This window comes from Dasypus novemcinctus, chromosome 16 (assembly GCF_030445035.2).
Source record: "Dasypus novemcinctus isolate mDasNov1 chromosome 16, mDasNov1.1.hap2, whole genome shotgun sequence".
In the NCBI taxonomy this organism is placed as follows: Eukaryota; Metazoa; Chordata; class Mammalia; order Cingulata; family Dasypodidae; genus Dasypus; species Dasypus novemcinctus.
Window position 1 is genome coordinate 80,519,085 of NC_080688.1, and position 21,721 is coordinate 80,540,805.

General features: G+C 41.3%; 1 protein-coding gene and 1 long non-coding RNA gene across 2 annotated transcripts; both read left to right on the forward strand.

Annotated features, from left to right (window-relative positions):
* Positions 1–1,043: 1,043 nt before the first annotated feature.
* Positions 1,044–15,846, forward strand: SERPINB2 (serpin family B member 2). The gene is made up of 8 exons (XM_058277237.1): positions 1,044–1,129; positions 4,987–5,163; positions 6,969–7,079; positions 8,260–8,388; positions 8,880–8,994; positions 13,602–13,741; positions 14,353–14,517; positions 14,840–15,846. Exons 2-8 carry the CDS (start codon positions 4,996–4,998, stop codon positions 15,242–15,244), a joined length of 1,233 nt encoding a protein of 410 aa, XP_058133220.1. The 5' UTR covers positions 1,044–1,129; positions 4,987–4,995; the 3' UTR covers positions 15,245–15,846.
* Positions 15,847–17,725: 1,879 nt separating this feature from the next.
* Positions 17,726–21,514, forward strand: LOC105745035 (uncharacterized). Its single transcript, XR_001117905.3, has 2 exons — positions 17,726–18,074; positions 21,458–21,514. It is a non-coding gene; the product is annotated as an uncharacterized lncRNA (long non-coding RNA).
* Positions 21,515–21,721: the final 207 nt, after the last annotated feature.

Sequence of the window (21,721 nt, forward strand, 5' to 3'; positions counted from 1 at the left end):
AACCAAGATACAATGAGGAAGTAACAAATACATTTTAAGATGGCAAAGGTGGTACGAAAGCGGCAATTTAAGTACAGCCTAAACAAATTCAGTTTTGTTATCAACAACTTGTAAAAACAGTAATAAATAGTGTGTACATGTTAAAAGAGTTATTGATATTCATAACATTTCATTTAAAATGGTCTAAAGAACAAAAAAATAAAGTGAAGAACAAGTCATCTTTACATGGTGCTATAAACACTTTTCAATGAACTCTCAAAATGTGCACATTTCTGGACTCAGTTATATTTCATTATGTATGTCCATTACCTATTTTTGTCCTCCATATTCCTTTGGTTGTTTCTAACACTCTGGTGATTTTCTTAATCAAGGTTTTGAAATAACAATTTCCAAGCAAGACCTATGATTTACCCAGAATTATAAATCAACTGAAAATAACACAGTGGATTTTCACTGTTTAGTGAAAGGTAAGGTCTGTACTCTAATTATGGGCAAGTGAAAAGTTCTTTGGGTGTGGCTTGTGACAGGAGATTAGGGTGGAACCCATAATTATTTAGGAAATTATAGTTGGAGAAAACGTTAAGACAGTTCAAATAGACAATTTCTAAGGAAGACAAATAAAGGACTTTCCAAGTCCTCAAAGGGTAACTTGAGGACTGTCCAGAATCAAAAGAGAGAAAGGATGCCATTGTCTTTACATATTGCAAAGAGCCCACAGGCGTGGCTGTGTCATCTTTCCTTTTGGAAGGTAGAAGGAATATCTTGGAAGTTGATGCTATTCATTAGCCCAGGTATAGAGGGAAAAGTTTTGAAACTAGGGCCACAGGTTGTAGCTAATTTTGGCAGGCATGTGTGGATATTGCCAAATTCTCAAGTTTCTAAGTGATGACATCCTCCCAACAAATTTCTTAAATTATGCATTTACAAACAAGCATTTTTATTGTAGTGATGTCTTTCTGAGTAAAATGTTGAATCACCCAAAGGCTACAAATTAAAAAGAGAGAGAAAAAAAGTGCTCTGTGGGAGGGGCTGAGCAGTGGAGACTTATAAAACCAGTAATGCCATGTCGGAGTGATAGCTACCCTCAGAGGAGAATTTCCTGTCAGACAGCACCTCAGAGAATAACCAGGTATTTCAAAGATTTTTGTGGCAATCTCTGTGGGAACTATGGTTTCATTTCCTTTCTTCTTCATACTAGTGTTATTAATATATTGAAAATTTTAAAGTGGAATGTTTTTAAAGAGCAGGTAAAAGATGTAGTGGTGTTTTCTTCCTTAGCTATTTGTTGTTTAACTGAAAATACTTTGGTTCAGGGTTTTAATTCAATTTATATTAGGGTTTAATCTTGACTCCCAGAAGCTGGGAAATGCCTACATGGCTTTAATCAAACTAAAATATATATTCAAGATTTGATAGCAACTTTATTGAACAGGTTAAAATGTTTATAATCTAGAGTAGTTACTGCTTTGACTCTGAATTCGATGGAAATATCTAGGTAAATGCAAATTAAAATATTTTCATTTAAGTAATTGACAATCATCTATAAACTGTATATAAAATAAGGAAAAAGATGACTCCATTTTCATCTGAAATGAACAATCAGAAACTGGAGAAATCAAGTAACAATTTGGGTTGTATCAACCTAATCCCAAAATATGTTCAATGAATCTAGTTAAATAATGGATACATTTAGTGAAAAATCAAGGTTTGTTGGGTTAACTGAAGTGGTAGTTCAATAAAGAATCAAACACTTCAGAAGCAGACAATTATTAATTATGAAAGTTAGCAAACAAAAAAATTACCTTTAATTTTGTGGGTGTGTATGTGGGGGGGTGTGGGGGGAACTGTGGTAATTTTTGAAGGGACATTTCTGTGAAACTATTGTTTTCCCTTAGTTATTGTTTCTTCGGCCAAAGTATGTGCACTGTATAGTAGCAAAAAATATATTTTAAATGCCGCAGAAAACTCAAATACAGTATCCAGGGCCAAAAAGGAGAGGGCCTGGGGCGATGGGGAGGCCACTCCTGGGAGGTTCAGCAAGCAGGGCCAAGTTTCAGAGGCGTGGCGGTTGACGCCTGTTGCTGGGAGTCCAGCCGCACAGTATGGTTTCCATCCACTCTTTCCAATGACAGTACATCAAGTAGTGTTAATTGGTGGTGTTTGGAAGTTAATGAAGGTGTATCATTTACTACAGGGTCAAGGAATGCACAACAGGTGCTACCGGTTTCGGGAGGTGATGGTGTTTGACATTGCCCTGTGATGTCAAGTCTACATGGTTTCGGGCAGCATTCTGCCATGCCTCACAATCCAAACGTAAGGCACGGACTTGTCTGAGAGTCACAGCCAGGGAACACGGTGCACTTGTGCCTTCAGAGGTTTCTAACACTGAACTTCTCACACCTTGTTTGAAAGGTTGGTAGGAAACATGCTAGACTTGGAGTCACAAGTCTAACTGTGCAACTTCCATCTTCCTATTATCATAAATTACAAATGGCAAATTAGTGGGCAAGGAGTTGTGCCAATTAAATGAAACAATGCAGCTGAAGGAATTTTATAACTGCAGTACCAACATCGGATATTTTTAATGATAAATGCAAATAATTGTATATTACTTTAAAGTATAAAATTTAGACTATTTTAAAAAAGACTTAAGTGCATTTGGGACGATTTGGCTCTGTTCAGATTAGTGTTTGTTTTCTTTATCAAGTCATCCTCAATCCTAACTTATCATTGTGAGCCCTCTCTAATAGTTTGTCTTGACACTTAAATTTTGTTTTCATAGGGGCCTGACTAACAGTGCATGTTGTCAGAAAGAATAGTTATAGGTGAAACCCAAATTTACTTTTCTGGCCTTGATTTTGAGTATATTTTTTCACGCAGGAATAGAGAAATATTTTATTTGTCATTAATACTCGGTTTGTTTCCAAACAGGTATTGAGCAAACTTACACATAAAGACCAATAAATAAATGATAATTATTAATTTAATTAATTAAAATATATTTATTTACTAAAATATATTTTATTTAATAAACTATTAACTAATTTATTAATAAATTAATAAAGACATTAATAAATAAGACCAATTCATTGGAAAGACCATTTCAAAATGACAGAAGAAAGAGGAAATGAATCTTAGGCCACCCAAGCTAATTGAGTCTCTGTGATGAAGCAAGAGAAAAAAAGCCTTCGAGGAGTATTATAGACTTGCTACTTTCCTCCTTTTATTTCCTCTTTCCGGCACATGCTAGTGTAACTCGCTTATACTCTTTTGCGTGCTAGTGAAGGGTGCTTCAGCAGCCGAGGCTGTGTGGAACACCGGAGAGAACGGGTTTCCTTGGGGAGAACGGGCTTGATTTTCTGCACATGAGCTGTGTGACCTCATGCAAGTGACCGAACCTCTCTGAGCTTCAGGGTGTCATTTTAAAACGGAGAAAATCCTGTCTACCTCCTACAGATCCTGTGAAGATTAAGCCAATAGGCAAGAGGGAGGGGGAGAGTTTCAAGGACAAGTTTCATTTAATTTAAGATTTTTGTCTCGATAAGATACAATTGGGTGGCCTCTTGAATGAGAAATTTTTATACAAATTGCAATCCCTTTCTGGGGAAAAAAAATTCACATCGGAAGTGTTCACAAAAGATCCCCACGGATTAGGGAGGGAAGAGACCGCTGGTCCTCATGGGAAACCTCAGTGAGTGAGAGCCTACCCCATACAGTGGAGACAAGTGCTGCAGGCCATGCCTCCCCTGGAGGGGCGGGGGTGGGGAGGGACAGGACCCCCAGGCCTTCCCAGTTGTCACAAGAACTTTTCCCGTGGGGGGATGACTGTCAGCTTCAATTGGAATATTTACATATCTCGGTAATTTCAGGGCATATTCCACTAGGAAAGTAGAAGAGATGGCCAGAGATAGAAACCCGCTCAAGGGCCAATACCACAGATTCCCACGCACCTTGGGTGTGTCCGAGCTTGTGGAGCCATCGGTGATGCAAGTCATGCTTGTCCCTTTCAGATGGTTGATAAGTCGAGTGTGTGTGTGTGCATGTTTCACATCATTCTGGTAAGGCTGCCTGGCATTGATGTCCCTTGTGGGTGTGGGTTTGGAGAAGGGACCGCTCCAGTACTCCACGAATGAACCCCCTAGCAGAGCAAATCCTTCTGTAACAAGGCATGTATAGTAAAACTCAAGGAATGCTGTTGATTGTTGCTGTTGTTGTGTGTACGGGGGTGTATGAATGTACCGACTCTCAAACAATGGGTCTAAGTCATTTCTAGAAACTGGGAACTCAAAAGGAGATAGGCCATCTCAGTTGGGACCCACAAGAATTTGGATATGCCTGCGTGTGTGTAGTGTGTGTTTGTGGGTGAAGGAGAGAGGTCAAGAGCAGGACCCTGGAGGCCACCTACCTGGCTTCAATTCCCAACTCCACCACTTAGAGTTCAGTGAAATTGGTCAGTTTCTTGATTTTGTACGGCAGTTTCTCACTTAGAAACAGGAATCGCAGTATCTTCCTCATAGGGCTTCAGTGAGGTTTAAATGGCTAGCACAGCTAAGGTGCTTAGAACAATGCCTGTTAGACAGTGAGAGCTCAAGAATTGTTATTTATTATCATTGCTATCATTATTATTGTGTGTATGGAGTGCTCTAAAGTCACTACTCATCGTACAACTTTTTACTGTATCTCAAAATCAGCTATGTAGTTTGTAGAGTCCAGGGCAAAATGACAATGCAGGGCCCCTTGTTTAAAAATTGTTAAGAATGTCAAGATGGCAACAGTAGAGCCTCAGAGCAAGCCTGGGGCCCCCGTGGCTGCCCAGGTCGCACGTCCATGAAGTTGCCTTGTTAAATCTCGTGGTGCTCCACGGAGGAGGAACAGAGAGGGAACTTCTGCCCTAAGCAGGTACACCCTGTACCACTCTGCTGACCTCACCCAGGGTGTTGAGTCATCCTTTAGAGCTGCTCTTTTTCTTCCTCGATTTCCTTCTAGATTGAAACAATGGAGGACCTCTGTGTGGCCAACGCAATCTTTGCCCTCAATTTCTTTAAGCATCTGGTGAAAATAAGCCCCACCCAAAATCTCTTTTTCTGCCCATGGAGCATCTCTTCCACCATGGCCATGGTCTACCTGGGTGCCAGGGGCAACACTGCGGATCAGATGGCCCAGGTAAGTCTGCATTAAAACTCCCAACAAGAACCAGGGAATCCCTGCACTGCTCTTATGTTCACGCTCGGGACATCTTGATAACAAGGTCGGTGCCCATCGCATGCTAATAAAGCATTTGTGGTGACAACACAAAATCCATAGATTCCTACCTAGCAACAAACAACCCCCAAAAACCCTCAACTGTAGAGAGCAGAAGGCACATGGCAATTTATTAGCCTATGGGGCTGGAAACTGTCCATGTGACATCTTACATTTTAATAAAATGTAATATTGATACCTTTCGGAGTGTTTTCCATGCAAATCTCATTGGGTTTTAACCATTTTACAGATAGGAAAATTGGCAGCACGAATGAAGCACCTTTCCCAAGGTCTTCCAATGCTTCTAAATTTCTAGCTCAGCAGCTTCCCTTGGCCCTGGCCACTGTGGCATTCGTTCCCCCAAACTATTCCTGTAAAGCGCTCCTCTTAATGGTTCAAAGAGCGTGTCACAAAGAGAGGATGAGCCATGCTGTGGTCACTCACAGAGACGCATGGGTTTGATGGAGCTGCAGAGAACCTCCGGCCAGCTTACCAAGCCAGTGAGGCCATGCCAACGAAATGGGGCGTGGCACTGAAGCTTGGCCGGTCTTCAAGGTGGGTGCGGAAGAGCATTGTGAGGTATTTCTGTGTCGAGGCTGCTGGTTTCTTTCTCTGGTGGGTGGAGACAGGCCTAGTTAGGGACCCTTCGTGCTGAGTCTGAGGCCTTGAAAATACGCTGAACCACTTCGACTGGAAGCTGAGGGATTCTTTCAGCCCATTCAAATTCACGATCCTGTCATTTCCTAGGTCAGTGACCCAGACGAGGTCATCATATAACGAAAATTCTCCCACATTCACATGCAAACAGATAAGCACTAAAATTGAAAGCTCTCCTATTACACGTCCTGACTTCCCACAAGCACACATGGTGCTTGCCCTCACACCAAACTGCAGACGGCTGCTTTCCATATTCCCCTGAATACACAGGTACATGGTGACCCGCTTAAGATGGGCCTTGCTGGGGCCAGAGAGGACATTGGCCAATCTCACTGCAGGAGGAAAAGAGATGGATACATCCCTCCCTGTGTTTGCGGCTGTTTAAATATAGAGACTTACAACAAAACCCAATTGCCTAACTCTCTGATACCAGCAACATTTTGCAACACTCCTTCCCCTTTACATTCTTTGCTTTGAAGACACAGTAACAGTGAACTTCATTAGAAACTTTAGAAAACATCAGGGTATTAATTTTTTAAATATAAAGGAATCAGAAGCAATATATTTGGAAGGCGAGTACTGAATAAAGTGTCCCAGGTTGTTAAAGTAAACACTTGACTTGGATATGAAGGGAAAATGAATTTATTTGGTCATTTAGGGCACAATAGAGCTTTCCAATGTCCAGACAGTACTTTGGGTGGTTTATGACCTAGATAATTTAGATATGTAGAGGGAGAGGTTATAAAGCACCTCGTAATCGGTAAGAATTACAAGTTTATGAACAAGTACATGGATTCATATAAAATACCTTGGATTGTTTTCTGTTAGGGAAATTAAATTGGCTGACACAAAATCCATAGGAAGAGTAGCTATCAGAGGACTCCATCATCTCTGTTTTTGCACTCATGACATGGGGAGAGAGCTTTAAAAACTGCCTTTGACACTGAACGCTTGTGCGTGCTCCTCCCACTCCAAGGCAGAGAACCAGATACCGATATTGAGCTATGAAGAGGTCGAAGTGAAGTCATATGGCAGGAGAGTGTAACCATTTCCTATAATTCCTCTTGCAGGTGCTTCAGTTTAACAAAGTTGGAGCCCTTAAAGCCACCTCCGAGAACTTCACGGGCTGCAATATCATGCAGCAGGTCCAAAAGGATGCTTATCCAGAAGCTATTTTGCAGGTACCTGGTCCACATGTCCATCTTTCTTCTGTATTTTATTTCTAGAATCATGCTGTCTTAAAATCACAATATCAGACTGGGAAAGGACCTGGTACAATGTCTCCTGCTTCCAGAAAGAAAAACAATGAATAGGGTATCATCCAGGGAGTTTCCTGAGTTTGAAAAGGAAGTCGATGGTAGAACTAGGGCAGAATTCACACTTGGTGACTTCCAGGCCAACGCTTCTCTAACTCCTGTCGCACTACTCCACCCTTAGTTGGGCATGTGGGATTTATTCTAAAACCAGGGAGACTCCTAGAATCCTCTGCATGGAGGCAGAGTGCCAGGGGGCAGTGAGTAGGGGGTGACAGGTAATGGAACCATGGGGAAGGCCAGGCTTTGTGAGAGGCCACTGACCCTGGGATCCTTCTCTTTCGCTTTCTCAAGTCTCTATCTCTATCTCTTCTCTATCTCTATCCTTTTATCTCTCTCTCTCTGTGTCTGTCAACATGGAGACCTGCTCCTGCTCGTAACCAGCTTTCATAATTCCCCTTGTGACTTAGGTTTTTGGGAGCAATTTCTTCCTTCCTGGAGCCCTGATGCTCCTTCTGCCCACCTCCCAGGGAGGGAGGGAAGAGTCCTTCAATCTGGAGATTCGGCCGGGGCCCCCACAACCCTGGGACCCCAGCTGGAGGGCTTGCTCCTTGGCTCCCCCTCAGATGCTGCTGGACTGTGCCCATGTCCGGCACGGTGCCCACAATCTTGGATTCCCACGCGCTTTCATGGTTTCCTAAACCCCAGATTTTCCACTGCATAAACTACTCCTTAACTGTAAAATGGATACGATAGAGGCTATAAGAGCTTTTGTAGGCCAAGACTAAGCCAACATTCCAATGTAATAAAAATTCCTTAGAGAACGTGATGTTTAGGAAACTAACAGGAGCCTAACCTTTCTTCCAGGATGTTGGTTTCTTCCTGGTTAAATTCAATCCATAGACATAGGAAAAGTTGAAAAAATAAAAATGTATCTGATTCGTTTTTTTTGTGCCACATCCTTCTCAAAATAACCTTCTCAAAGATTCCTCTAAAGTATCAGAAAAAGTATACATTAATATAGTATTGAGAAAAAAATAGTATCTTTCCTGAAGAGAATCTTTAGTGTTCTGTGGCATATGAAGAGCATCCCTTCTTTGTGTTTCAGGCACAAGCTGGAGATTTGATCTCTTCATCCTTCCTGGCTCTCAACTCGGCAATCAACTCATCCACAGGGGATTATTTACTGGAAAGTGCTAATAAGCTGTTCGGAGAGAAGTCCGCAGGATTCAAGGATGTAAGTGGACCTGTGATTAAAATGGCGGGGTCCCCAAACTGCAGAGTAAGTTCTCCACAATAAGGACAAGGAACATCAAAATCCACACAGGTACCCCAAGGTTGGCCGCAGAGAAGTGCCACTTGGTGATGGCGGCTGGCCCTGGGCCTCCCTTGACTGGTTGCTGCCTCTCCCCGCTGCAAATGTTCTACTTGCCAAGTAGTAAATGGGGCAAGGGCAACTACTGTCTAAGCCATCTCCTTCCACTGCTTCCAGGTCTAGAAGGCAAAGACTGCAGAAGGGCACACAGAGCTGGGGGGGCTGTGAAGGCAGGCATGGGGAAGGGGCTCAACTGAGCGCCTGCAGTCTGCACCATTTCCTCTCTTGGCCCTCTACCCCCGGCCCCTTCCCTCAGACCTCCCAATCTTGACGACAAGCCCATAATTTCCAATTACACCTCCGCTTGTTTAGCATAAATTCTCTATAACATTTGGCATTTTCTTGCTTTAAAGGAATACATTAAACTCTGTGAGAAATATTACTCGACAGAACCCCAAACGGTGAATTTCCTAGAAGAGGAAGAAGCCAGGAAAAAGATTAATTCCTGGGTCAATACCGAAACCAAAGGTAAAGCTAAGGAAATGTTTTCTGTTCTTTCCACTTAGAAGATTTGCTCTACTTTCTAAACCATTCTCGAATCCAATCCTTACTCCCTTAAAATATGCCTAACCCACAAGAAAAATTGTCAGCACTTAGCTATTTTGGCTAGGGTAGTCCTTACCCCCTTAAAATATGCCTAACCCACAAGAAAAATGGTCAGCACTTAGCTATTTTGGCTAGGGTAATCTTATTTCCTGTTTATCTGAGTGGTGATTTAAGGGAGAGAAAGAATTGAAAACCCACTAATAAAAGAAAAAGGTTGAATACTTGAATAATCTTCATTCAGATATTATTTGAGCATTGAATATGAGAGGAGACAAGTTTTTGAACATAAGAAATATCAGTCTCGCAATACTTGTGGATAAAAGAAAGAAAAAAATGTTTTGACCCTCACCTGAGTGATTGGTGTGAGCTGTGGAGAATACTGGTAATGGGGGGCAGGAGTCATAAAATTCATAAATTATTTTAACTTCTTCTCTTTCACCATTCAGAGGTAATATTTTGTCAAGTTCTTTGGGTCTCTGCTTCATCTCTCTTTCCCTTTCTAAGCCGTTTTTGCTTCCTTCATCCATGCTCTTAATTATTCCTTGGCACCTACTTCCCTTTGTATCCTTTACAAGGACTAAAACTCAATCAAGTCATTCATTCATTGTTTCTGAATCCATGTATTCAGTCAACAAGAAATACTCATTTACCAGACTTTATGTACTAGACACTGGTGAGGATAGAAATGGTAAACAAACGGAACTTGCAGACTAGGGAGGCATTCAAATCCCCTGGCAAGTGCTGCGGAGTGACGCTGAGAGCTTTAGGGAGTACATGGCGCTGGGTGGCAGCACAGGGGAAAGGCCCCCAGGCCCAGCTGGGAGGAGGATGGCTCCTGGAATAGGAAATGCTGACAGTGAGATTGGGAGGAAAAACTGGAGAAGGGCAGGCAATGGGCCCAGGGCTTGGGAGAGAATTCTAGGTGCAGTGCTCAGTATGTGCAAGGGTCCTGGAGCGAGACAGCCCGGGACCCTTGAAGGCGATGGAAGGAATTTGGTCTGGCTGAGAGTGCTGAGAAGATGCTGAGATGCTGCTGAGAAGCTGAAACCAACCTAGGGAAGTGGCGCATTTCCGCCCACGCCGAAAAGTGTCAGGGCCCTCTTCCGAGCCTCGGGCATAAGACTCACTCTTCACCGTGACTTTTAAGGTTCTTGATGATCTGGCTGACTGCACTTACCAACTGCCGGCTACTTGGCACCAACCCAGCACCCTCATTGCATCTCCATCCCTCCTTTTCATGGATCCCTTCCGGGATCCCTTCTGGATTTAACTTAAGGGGTGCCCAAAGTCCTTCCCCTTCCTGGCAGCGTTTCCCAGTCATGCCCTCATTGCTCCCTCTTCTCGAATCCTATAGTGCTTTATTAGCGTCCTCACAGGTAACTATTGGCCATATAGAAACTTGAGCGGCTATTGAACTGTTTTTAGCTAGCTTGCTTTGTCTTCTTACCTATTCTACAATTATTTCAGGATAGAGGCAATGTTAGTCTTCTCCTAGGTCTCAGCAAAAAGTAGAAGAGTCTTTTGCTGAGAGTGAAAATCCTTCATTTTTCTAAGAGTGAAAAAAATGATTATTATGGAGGCAGAATTGTTTAAGTATTTCACAGATTTATGAGCTATTAAAATAGGAACAGTCCCTGGGGACTCATCACTTCCTGGTTTTGGACTCCAAGGTCAGAGCGGTTTACCTGGCTTTGGCCGCATTGTCAGGCACTGGTGCAGCTGGAGCCACCTTTTCTTGTCATTCGCAATCTAATGCCAAAGATTCTTCATTTGGATGTTTAAAGAGTTTGATGATTTAATGAAAAAAAAAAAAGGACTTTCCTTTAACGCCTGTGTTTAAAACATTGTTTCAAGTATGTTTAGTGTCTTGGGTCTTAGCCACTACAGTGGAAAAAGCAGATAACTGAATTTACAGAAAAGTATTTTAGCTTGTTCTTTATCTGAGAATAGTTGTCTGCTATAGTTCTTTATTTCCACTGTGGATTTTACTCTTCTAAGATATTGCGAAACCACTGAGACAAAGGAAGCAAGGAAAGTGAATATTAAATTAGCAAGTGAAAGTAAAAGCAGAGAGCAAAATTAAAGAGATACATGAAATTGTTACTTTTGTGAGACAGCATGAATTGTTTTGCTCTTTAAAAATTGTGTTGATATGGCTGTAAATCAGCCAGTTGCAATGCTAAAAGGCCAAGCAGTCAATTGAGCTGATTGTCTTCACTGGTTTTTAAAATACTTTGACAGAGCTGTCTGGTCTATCACATGTTATGGTCAAACACTAGTTTGTTATGTGTATCACAAAGTTAAATAAAGCATTACTGGACCTTAGTAGGAACCAAGAAAATTAAATGACATGGGGTTCCTATAAATACAGCAGCCTTTTTAAAAAGAGTAGACTATTTTTTTAGAGAGAAGATTTAGGTTTACAGAAAAAACTGCACAGAAAATAGAGAGTTCCCAGATGCCCCCCTCTCCCCCAGCACAGTTTTCTCTGTTATTAACATCTTGCATTCATGTGGTACATTTGTTACAAGTGATTGAAGCATCAATCATTAGTAACTCAAGTCAATAGTTCTCATTAGGGCTCACTCTTTCTGTTGTATACCTCCATTGGTTTTGACAAATGCATCGGGTCCTGTATCCACCATTACAGTATCATACAGAAGAGTTTCACCCACCTAAAAGTCCCCTATGTTGCCCCTACTCCTCCCTCCTCCTGCCCCTGTCAAATCCCTGGCAGCCACTGATCTCTCTACTGTCCCTAGTATTGCCTTTGCTAGAATATCACATACTTGGTATCATACAGTATGCAGCCTTTTCCACCTGGCTTCTTACAACTGGCAGTATGCATTTAGACAAGGACCTTTAGTTAGAGTCCTGTATCCACCAGCAGGATGGGAAGGTGGTGGGGAGGAAAGCACATGGGCTCTGGGGGCAGACTCTTCAGTAGCTTACCAGCTGGGTGACCTGGACAGATGGTTATGCATTCTCACAATAGTGTCCTCATAATACTCACCTAATAGAGTAGTCGTGAGGATTAAATAAAGTAACGTATTTGAGTGGTTCGAATAGTGCAGGGCAGGTGCTTGGTGTGGGAGGAGGGGCACCCGGCTTGCCTCAGTGGCAAACAGTGCGGCAAGAGGTGACACCGCCTCTGCCCACTGGGCCTAGACAAGGTGACCACGTCTGACTAGGCCTTTGCTGCTAACGGCTAGCCGGCACCGCCCTCCCCCTTCCTATCTCCCGCCTAGCCCAGCTCTCACTTCCCCTCCCCCCTCCCTTAAACCTAATCTCTTAGTACGCTGTTTGCCCAGCAACAGCTTACAACCACCTATCAGCTTAGTAACAGTGTCAGCCTATCAAGAGTCAGCACATACTCTACTGGCCAATCACTAGCCCAATGCCAGAACATTGCCTTATATGGAAACAGCATTTGCCCTAGCCAATCAGAACCTGACACACCACTCCCCAATCCTATAAATCTGCATCCCCTTCCACAATAGACCAGACTTGTGCCATCAGCCTGTCTCCGCAACTCCTTCCTGGGTCGTGCGCCCTCCACGCCTTCGGAGCCCCCAAGGGAAGCCTCAGCGGCCGTACGAGGCTTTCTTCCCCATGCCAGGGACCCCTCTCGTCCCACAACGGGACCCCACTCATCCCTTAACAGGGACCCCGCTCGTCCCACAACGGGACCCCACTCGTCCCACAATGGGACCCCACTCGTCCCTTAACAGGGACCCCGCTTGTCCCACAATGGGACTCCACTCGTCCCGCAACAGGGACCCCGTTTCGTCCCTCACTTGGTATAACTGGATTATGTTTTAAATCATTTTTTAAACTACTACACACAGATGTGATCGTTTCTGAGCATGTTTTCTGGGTCACTCATTTATTCCTTTCTCCGTATTGTGATGGCACTTTGCATTTTTTAGCTCTTATATGGAAATTATCACACATTATTTCACAACTGATTTTGAATATCCCTTCCAATCTTCTCAGGAAAATTCTTGATCTCTAAATCCTTGGATCTTCATCACTATTAGATTAAGTCTAGCACAATTTTCAAAAACAAATGTCTTAAATAAGTGAATGGGTCATTCCCTGGACTATCTAGGCCAGACCCAGAAGGAACACTGAGAAGGACATAGAGTAGAAAGACACCGATATTTTCCTTGGCGGACTCTCCTTTATTCCATTTTCAATGAAATAACTCTCATACAATTGCCCAACTTTGACGAAACAATATAAAGGGAAGTGAAAGTCTCCTTTCCAAATTTGATGCTAATCTTAATTTTAAACCCAGTATTTCTTCATTTTCTTTTGGATTTCACATACCTACTGAGAAATTTGGTCTGAGTTTTACTGACGCTTCAAATAAATGTAGAGAAAACCTTGAGTTCGAAGATCAGCATCTCTACAAAGTTTAGCAAATGCAGACACTGAGATTGATGGCTACTTGAAAGACTCAAGAAATCAGAATAGCTTCAGAATCCTTGACCGTGAAAGCTAAACATCTGTCGTGTTTTCCACAGGCAAAATTCCCAACCTGCTACCTGAAGGCTCCATAAATGGGGAGACCAGGATGGTCCTGGTGAATACCGTCTTCTTCAAAGGAAAGTGGAAAACTCCATTTGAGAAGCTCAAAGGGCTTCAGCCCTTCCGGGTGAACTTGGTATGGAGCAAAATGCATTTTCCTAAAGCTTATTTTAGGACCTTTGACAAGACAGAGTGAGAAGTGAGAGCCCACTCACTGACAAACCCAAATGGCTTAGCAGTTATAAGTTATGTACATTGGGCAACTAACAGGCTCTCAGTAATATACTGAGAGGCAGTCTGAGTCATGGTAAAGATCATGGGTTTTATAAGCGCACAGAACTGAGTCCAAATGTTGGCCCTTACCAGCTGTGACCTAATGTATCTTCCACTCCTTCCATTTCTTGATCTGTAAAACTGGGGTAATAATAATACTCAGCTCAAAAAGTTATTGTAAGGTTTCAAAGGCCTTTAGCAGAATTCTTGGTCCATAGGTGCCACTCATCAAATGTTGTAGTAATAATATTATTATCTTTATTATTATTGTCCATCTTAATAAATAATAGGTAGAGGCATGAAAAAGGTAATAAAATCAGAAAACACACTGTAAGGGCTGACAGATTATTTATTTTCTTTATTTTTAAAACATACTTCTTTACCACTAAAGCAGATCCCATTCTCTTTTAGTCTAACTGTAAATCTCTTGACTATTAGTATCAACTACCATATTTCACTTTTTCAAAAATTTAGAATGAACGCAAAACTGTACAGATGATGCACCTGCACCAAAAGCTGAACATTGGATACATAGAAGATCTAAAAGTTCAGATTTTAGAGCTCCCATATGTTGGAGATGTCAGCATGTTCCTGCTGCTTCCAGATGAAGTTGCTGAGCTGTCCACTGGCTTGGAATTGGTAAGGCACTCCAACTTCAATTGTTTTAAACTTCCATGAGTTGAACTTATCTACACCTTAGGAAATGGTGTGTAGTTTCTCACAGAAATATGTGCATCAGTTGATAGTAAATGTCTCAACTTTCATTCAGAGTACTAGGTTTAGGCTTAATCATACGGTGGGCATACTACCATCTTGCAAAAATGTGACCAATCTATCAAATTTTTATACCACCCACAATATAGTAAAGTCAGTGATTTTTAACACTAGATTAAAATAGAGTTGTTTTCCTTTTTTCCTAAACACTCACTCATATTTTGTGGTTTTGCTTTTGGATTTGCAGCTAGAACAGGAAATAACCTTTGATAAACTCAAGAAGTGGACCAGCAAAGACACAATGACTGAAGATGATGTTGAAGTGTTAATACCCCAGTTCAAGTTAAAAGAGAAATATGAACTGAAATCCATTCTGAAAAGCATGGGTATGGAGGATGCGTTCAGCAAGGACCAGGCCAATTTCTCAGGCATGTCAGAGAGGGAAGACCTCTTTCTGTCTGAAGTGTTCCATCAAGCCGCTGTGGACGTTAACGAGGAGGGTACTGAAGCAGCTGCTGGCACCGGGGCCGTCATGTCAGGGAGAACAGGGCATGGTGGCCCACAGTTTGTGGCTGATCATCCCTTCCTCTTTTTTATGATGCACAAAATAACCAAGACCATCCTCTTTTGGGGCAGATTCTCTTCACCCTAAAACTGAAAGGTTCACTTTCTGCACAGGATTTTTGTAGCACATGTTATAAACCTCAGAATTGTTATCTCAAGTGCCAGAAATTTAGAGACTTTAACCTACATATTTGTTTTTGTGAGCAACTTTTGCAGATTAAAATTGATCATTTATGGAAGTGACACTAAATATGAGTGCAGAAATAACTAGACAACCCTGTCAATCATGACAACCCTATTAATCATTTGGTGTCCTGACATGGGTTGATGTCCCATTTAGTTCTTCCTTGCCATTAGTTTATTTTGTAGCATTAATTTTCATTGTGTTATTTATTTATTTTTATATAATGATGGGGTTTTAAAAATTATTAACCACTGTCTATTTAATGTAACTGATAAAGTTACAAAAGCAGGTGATGAGTTAATTTTCTATATAAGGAAATGCATTCACTTGTTCTTATAATGATGGGTGATTAAATGTCTCCATGCCATTTTATAAGAAATATCCAGAAGAAAGCATTGAAAAGCAGGCAGATATATATTATATGCCTTTTAAGCATTATGTAGCAGCTAGATGTCCTGTAACATGTAAAATTACAAATGCATAATAAATAAACATGCTTCCATGCAGCCATTTGTTTGTCGTCATTCCATTAAGTCTGCAGATCATAAGGCCTGTCTTATCTTGATTCCCAGACTTGAGCAGCATCATGGTTCACTTGGAGAGACCTGGGAACCAAAAGCAGAATAAAGGATACAAGGGCACATCCACCCATCTTGCAAGAATGGCAACTTTGGGGGTGAGGTGAAGTTGTGTGAGAAAGGGATTAGAGCTACCTCCTTACTGCAGCAAAAGTCATAGCAATTCAGAATGGTCTAGGTCAGAGTCCTACGGGACACCAGGAATAAAGAGCAAGTCCAGGGTCCTGCCACAGAATCAAGGCCACAGTCGTTGAGCTGAGTTCAGAAGTGTGGAGATGGATTGGGCCCAAGGGCAGCAGGGCCTCCTTTTGAAGGGTGTTGGTTTCAAGTATCACTGGATGCTCTGTAGTGGGTATGGCTGAGTTACAGGTTCAGAAACAGAGCAGAACTTAATTTAAGACCAGAGAACTCAGGCGGATCAGGGAACAGTAGTAAGGGGTAACTTTCTGAATCTCAATGAGCCTTAAAATATCTGCATTTCACTCTCATTCTCAAGGCAGGATGTGGGTAAAGAATTCTCATTTTAAGGCAATCTTCACCACTTTGTGGTATGGTGTCATAATCTTCTGGCACCCAAAGTTGTGATGGCAAAATTGATGTCAAACTAATTCTTATTCCATGTATTTTTAACACTTTTCTCTTTGTTCTTGATGATGTTTTCAATATTTCATTGTATATGGCTATTTTGTAATTGTTTAAAATTTTTTTCCTGTTCACCATCAGAGTTTTTCATCTGGGGGCTTGTGTCTTGCTTCAGTTCTCGGAAACTCAGTCATTATCTGTTGAGTATGTTATAAATAAAGGAGCGCCTCTTCTCCTTGGATCCCTTCTGGATTTTTCCTCCTGGGCCCATCACTATCCGCTCCCATCACCATTCCTCCACGTTTATGCATGTCATGATAGGAAATGAAACCATGAACCTACCTTTTTCCCTCTTAATAAATAAGGAGGGAGAAACAAAAGAGAACCAGAAAATAATGAATCAACGCCCTGCTCAGGAATTGTGTCTAAAAGCATTGATCCACACCCCTTCTCCCCACTGGTGGAAAGAACTGACATCCCGTTTAGTGGATTCTGCTCTGGGTTCTATGGCAACAGTCAAAATGAGAAGAGCAGAAGACTTCCTTAGGTGCCTCTCACATAGTACCCTAATGGCAACCATAACACTTTTATGTAAACATCACCAGTAATATTTTCCTTTGGATTGCCCATTATTATTCCACTAATTTGCAGCCTTCCATTTTTACTTAAAAGGAAATCTGAATCTGCCTGGGAAACCGGCTCTAATTGCTGCCAGAGGGCAGACTGGAGAAGTGATTAAGGAAGGACAGTGTGAGTCACCATTTATCAGAGTTCAGGTCTCTACATGTAAATAGTTATGGAAAATGTGTATACTTAATTCAGGCAAAGACATCTCTGCCTTTTTAACTAAGCTCCTGGCCAAGGTTAAGTAAGTATGAAAGAAGAATATGTGTGAGCTTGTAAAAGTTGACCAAAGGGCGGATGAGGGCGCGGATTTCCGCGGAGGAGTAGAGCAGGAGCCGAGGTCGCACAGCGACGCGAGGGACGACTGCGGAAACTCTGAGGATGGTGCGAACAGGTCTACTTTATTGGGGGATACAGCGCTTATATATGCGCAGGGCAACACCAAATAAGGCAAGGAGTGAGGGGAGAGTTGCTGATTGGCTGGGGGAAGGTGGGAAGGAGCTGGGTGGGGAGGGCTGACGTATAGGATGCCGATTGGCTGAAACTGCTGGCGCGGCCCTTGCTGGGCAGGGGAGCCGCGGAGAGGTTACACTTTGGGGAGTAGGCGGGAAGTTCTGGGAGGCAGGGCAGAGGCTGGCTGATTGCTGCAGGACACCTTCCCAGTGGTCCAAATGGTGGATAAAAGATAGAGGGCCAGTGCTCGGGCAGGGCACCTTGGGGGCACTAATCAACCCGCACCAAGCACCCACCCAATGGGAGACAGCGCTTATCTCAACTCACCGGGCTTGCCCAACGGCGACGGGCCTCCCCATCAGGCGGAGCCCAGGAGAGGGAGGTGCTATATTTTCTTTTAAAAAAAATTTCTACAGTTAAAAGTTACCTAACTCTTTAGCCACAATCTCTTACTAAAGGAACAAGTTGCCAATTCTGCTCCAGCAGAAGAAAACAAGGTATTGTAAATATTTCCTTGGTTAAAAAATGTTTATGAATGTTTTTCTTTGTTGTAGTATCTAGCTAAATAATGAATAACTGAGGTCCCCCAAATCACAGAGATAATCACCTTTAACTAGTATTTTTATAAGGCTCCTTTCATCAAGATTTTGGTGCAAGTCAGAGTGACTTAACCCTAAAGTGGTTCAATGTTTATACTGGAAAAAGAGCTGAATAGGGAGGGAGTACTCATTCCTAAGGGGTAAGAGACTTAATGATCAGGAATTGTGAAGCTACTAAAAGAGCTTCCTCCGGTGCCATTTCTGGATTTGTTACCCTTAGATCTGGCAAAAGAGGCAAAGAGAAATAGGTTCTTTTCAGAGTAATTGAGCTAAAACCCTTCCAATCCTGCTGGACAGTGGGCGTGACCACATGAACTTGGATTCTAGCCACTGGTTTATGGAACTAATGGACCCTCCAACCCAACCCTGAACAACTCCCTCTCCTGCCTTGGCCACCATCCCTTCCATGGGCCATTACTAGCTTACTCTTCTTCGGTGGAATAATCTAAGCCTCTAGCCTCCCACCTTATACTAGGTGTTGATTATAAAACAAACCAAAAGACTACCTTTCTGAGAAAATGGCTTAAGGGAAATGTAGAAGTGCTGGGGTGTCATCTTCTGCTAGGCACAAGTCCACCCTTCCCACTCTTCCTCCTTCTCCTCCTCAGCCCTATTCTTTTCCTCTTTCTCCTCCTGCTTTTCCTCCTTCTTGTTCACCCAGGTGCTCTCTCTTTTACTGTTAAAATCTTAAAGACAATAAGATCTAATGGCAAGGGCAAGTGGACTCAGAGTCCAGAGAATGGGGTTGCAGTCCTGACTATTTAATAGTTGTGCATCATCAGTCAACTCATCCAACCTCTCTGGGCCTCAGTTTACTCAGATGGAATGAAGGAATTAGATTAGGGGAACTAGTAGGTTCTTTCCAACCCTCCCCTGCTAGGAGTATATGTTTCTAGGATGAGTATTTACGATGAGTATTTTGACAAATGATATTACCTTTTTCTTACTTCCCTGGTTCTTTTTGGTTCTCCCCTGACCCTCATTTATAAGTTGAGATTAACCTTTTTAATTTAATTTTTTCAGTTAATAGGTCCTGAAAACCATAAAAGAGCCATTCATTTTTTAAGAAGTGACACAGTAGGCTTCTGATCTAGGTATTTATTGTCTTCTCCAAAAAGATAACAATTAAACATATATGAAAAAATTACTTCCTATAACATCTCATTTCAAAATTCTCACCCTTCAGAAAGCACATTTCACTGTTGAGTTAAATATTACAAATGGCTGGCTTAGCACTTTGCTAAATTTTTTCTTAAAAAATTGGCAAGAATTGTTCCTCTTGCAAGTCCTGCGCTACACTTTAATATATAGTGATGATGATCTCAATGGGGTAATTAATGAACCTGGAGATACTGGATATTAACTTTCCATAGGAAGTTAGCACTTTCCATGATGTTCTCAGGAATTTGTAACAAATTCTAAAATAAGCATAAACCATCGGTAGAAAGATAAAAATTCCAGACTGTAAGATGCTACTTTCTTCTTTCTTTATGGAGATTCATGGCCATGGGGTCAAGAGTTTTTCATGTAAATATAATTCGTGATTTTTGAAAAAGATAAAGCAGTAAATGCAATGTCATTTGAGCAAACGTATCCTTGAAGGAAATAGAGAACTTATTTCCAAGAGTGTACTCATTCTGTTAAGAAAAATCACTCATGGGCAAGTTTTGAGCATATTATGAGCGTGTTAAATTACGACGAAACTAGAGTTGTTTTTTTAATCAAATAATGTTAGTCCAGGAATATTATCAGTTGCTGGAATAGACAGGAGCCACACCTAGGGCACGATTTAGAGGGTGGGAAGCTGTTTGGTTATATGTAGGCTGATGGCTAGGAAGGATTTCAGCAGTGTCACTGGTAACTCCAAGTCATGATGAAACCAAAACTTTATCTACAGACACTTCTCTCTTGATTCAACTACTTGACAGTAGAGAACTCTCTACCCTTCTAAAGCTCCCATTCTAGGTTTCTAGAAAGTGAGATGATGTCTGCAAAGGACACTACATTGGAACTAGGCCCAGGAATTTTATTCATTTTTAAACATTCAACCAATTTGAGAAACTGTGCACCTGTAACATGTCAGTAGATTACATGAGGTATGTCTTTGACAGAGATCCAGTTTTAAATGATTTTAAAATTAAAATATCAGAGGAATTAGAAGTGAAATTTATAAGTTGTATGTAATATAAAAATTTGCACAAATTTCAGTCCTCTTTTCAAGAAGACCAATTTCAGAGGGCCTCTAGCGAGTGAAAGTACTAGCTAGACTCTCAGTGTCGCAATGTCTTATAAGCATTCTCCACTTAATTGTGTACTATTTCAGGTTGAAGTAAATTTAAAATGGTGGCTAAAGCCCAAACAATTAACCCTGTAAACAAGTAATAAACAAGTTTTTATAACCACCTACCCTGTGCAAGGTCCTGAGCTAAGTGATACTGGCTCTACAGAACAGTGTTAGCAGAAAATTCTAGAAAGACTATATATTCTCATATGAAAACAAAACTATAGGTCTGATTAATATCAAGCGAGGGGCAAAAACTCTTATGGATATCAGTGAAGGACACAGACCTGTGGACCTGAAAAATGAGAAAAAGTCTGGCCCCCTTCACCCCCCAAAAAGAGGAATTTGAATAGGGCTGGATTTCAATAGACTAAAAGAGGATAAAGACATTCCAGGAACCAGGAATATCACAAATAAAGGTGTAATGGGAAGAATAGGTTAAAATATATACACACAAAAAGCATGAATGAAAGACAAGGCACAGAAACCTTCAGAAGAAAGGACCAAGTTGAAAAGATACATTGTATGTTTCTCACTTTGTAGAGTCAGAAGTCATGTAGTATGTTGAAAAAAAGCCCTGGCCGAGGTAATAAGGAGCCGCTGGTGGGCATTCTCAACACAGAAGGGCTGGCTGACCAGTATCTAATCCTTCTCTGATGCAGCGTCAACTCTAGAATTTGGACAATTTTCGTAAACTCTCTAGACTTTCGTTTTATTCTGTAAAATAAAAATGCCACACTAGAAGTTCACTAAAGTCCTTCAACTCTTATGAATAAATGTGTATATATATATATAATTGTATATATATAATAAATGTATATATATAATAAATGTGTATATATATATATAAATGTGTATATATATATATATATATAATTGTTTCAGTGAAGGATGATTCCAAATTAGATCACTGTGTAAGCTAACAAATCCTTTTATAAAAGTAAAATAAGTGGGACAGATTAATAACATGCTCTCTGCCTTTTGCTTTATCTTTTCTTAGATTTTTGCAATGGACTCTCTAGTAACATCAATCAACCAGTTTGCCCTAGAGTTTAGCCACACTAAAAAAATGCCACACTAGAAGTTCACTAAAGTCCTTCAACTCTTATGAATAAATGTGTATATATATATATATAATTGTATATATATAATAAATTGTATATATATAATAAATGTGTATATATATATATAAATGTGTATATATATATATAATTGTTTCAGTGAAGGATGATTCCAAATTAGATCACTGTGTAAGCTAACAAAT

Coding starts and splice junctions, on each gene's coding strand:
- SERPINB2 (XM_058277237.1), top strand. CDS start 4,996: ATGGAGGACCTCTGTGTGGCCAACGCAATCTTTGCCCTCAATTTCTTT. Junction 8,389..8,879: donor AGTCCGCAGGATTCAAGGAT/GTAAGTGGACCT, acceptor CTTGCTTTAAAG/GAATACATTAAACTCTGTGA. Junction 13,742..14,352: donor AGCCCTTCCGGGTGAACTTG/GTATGGAGCAAA, acceptor TCAAAAATTTAG/AATGAACGCAAAACTGTACA.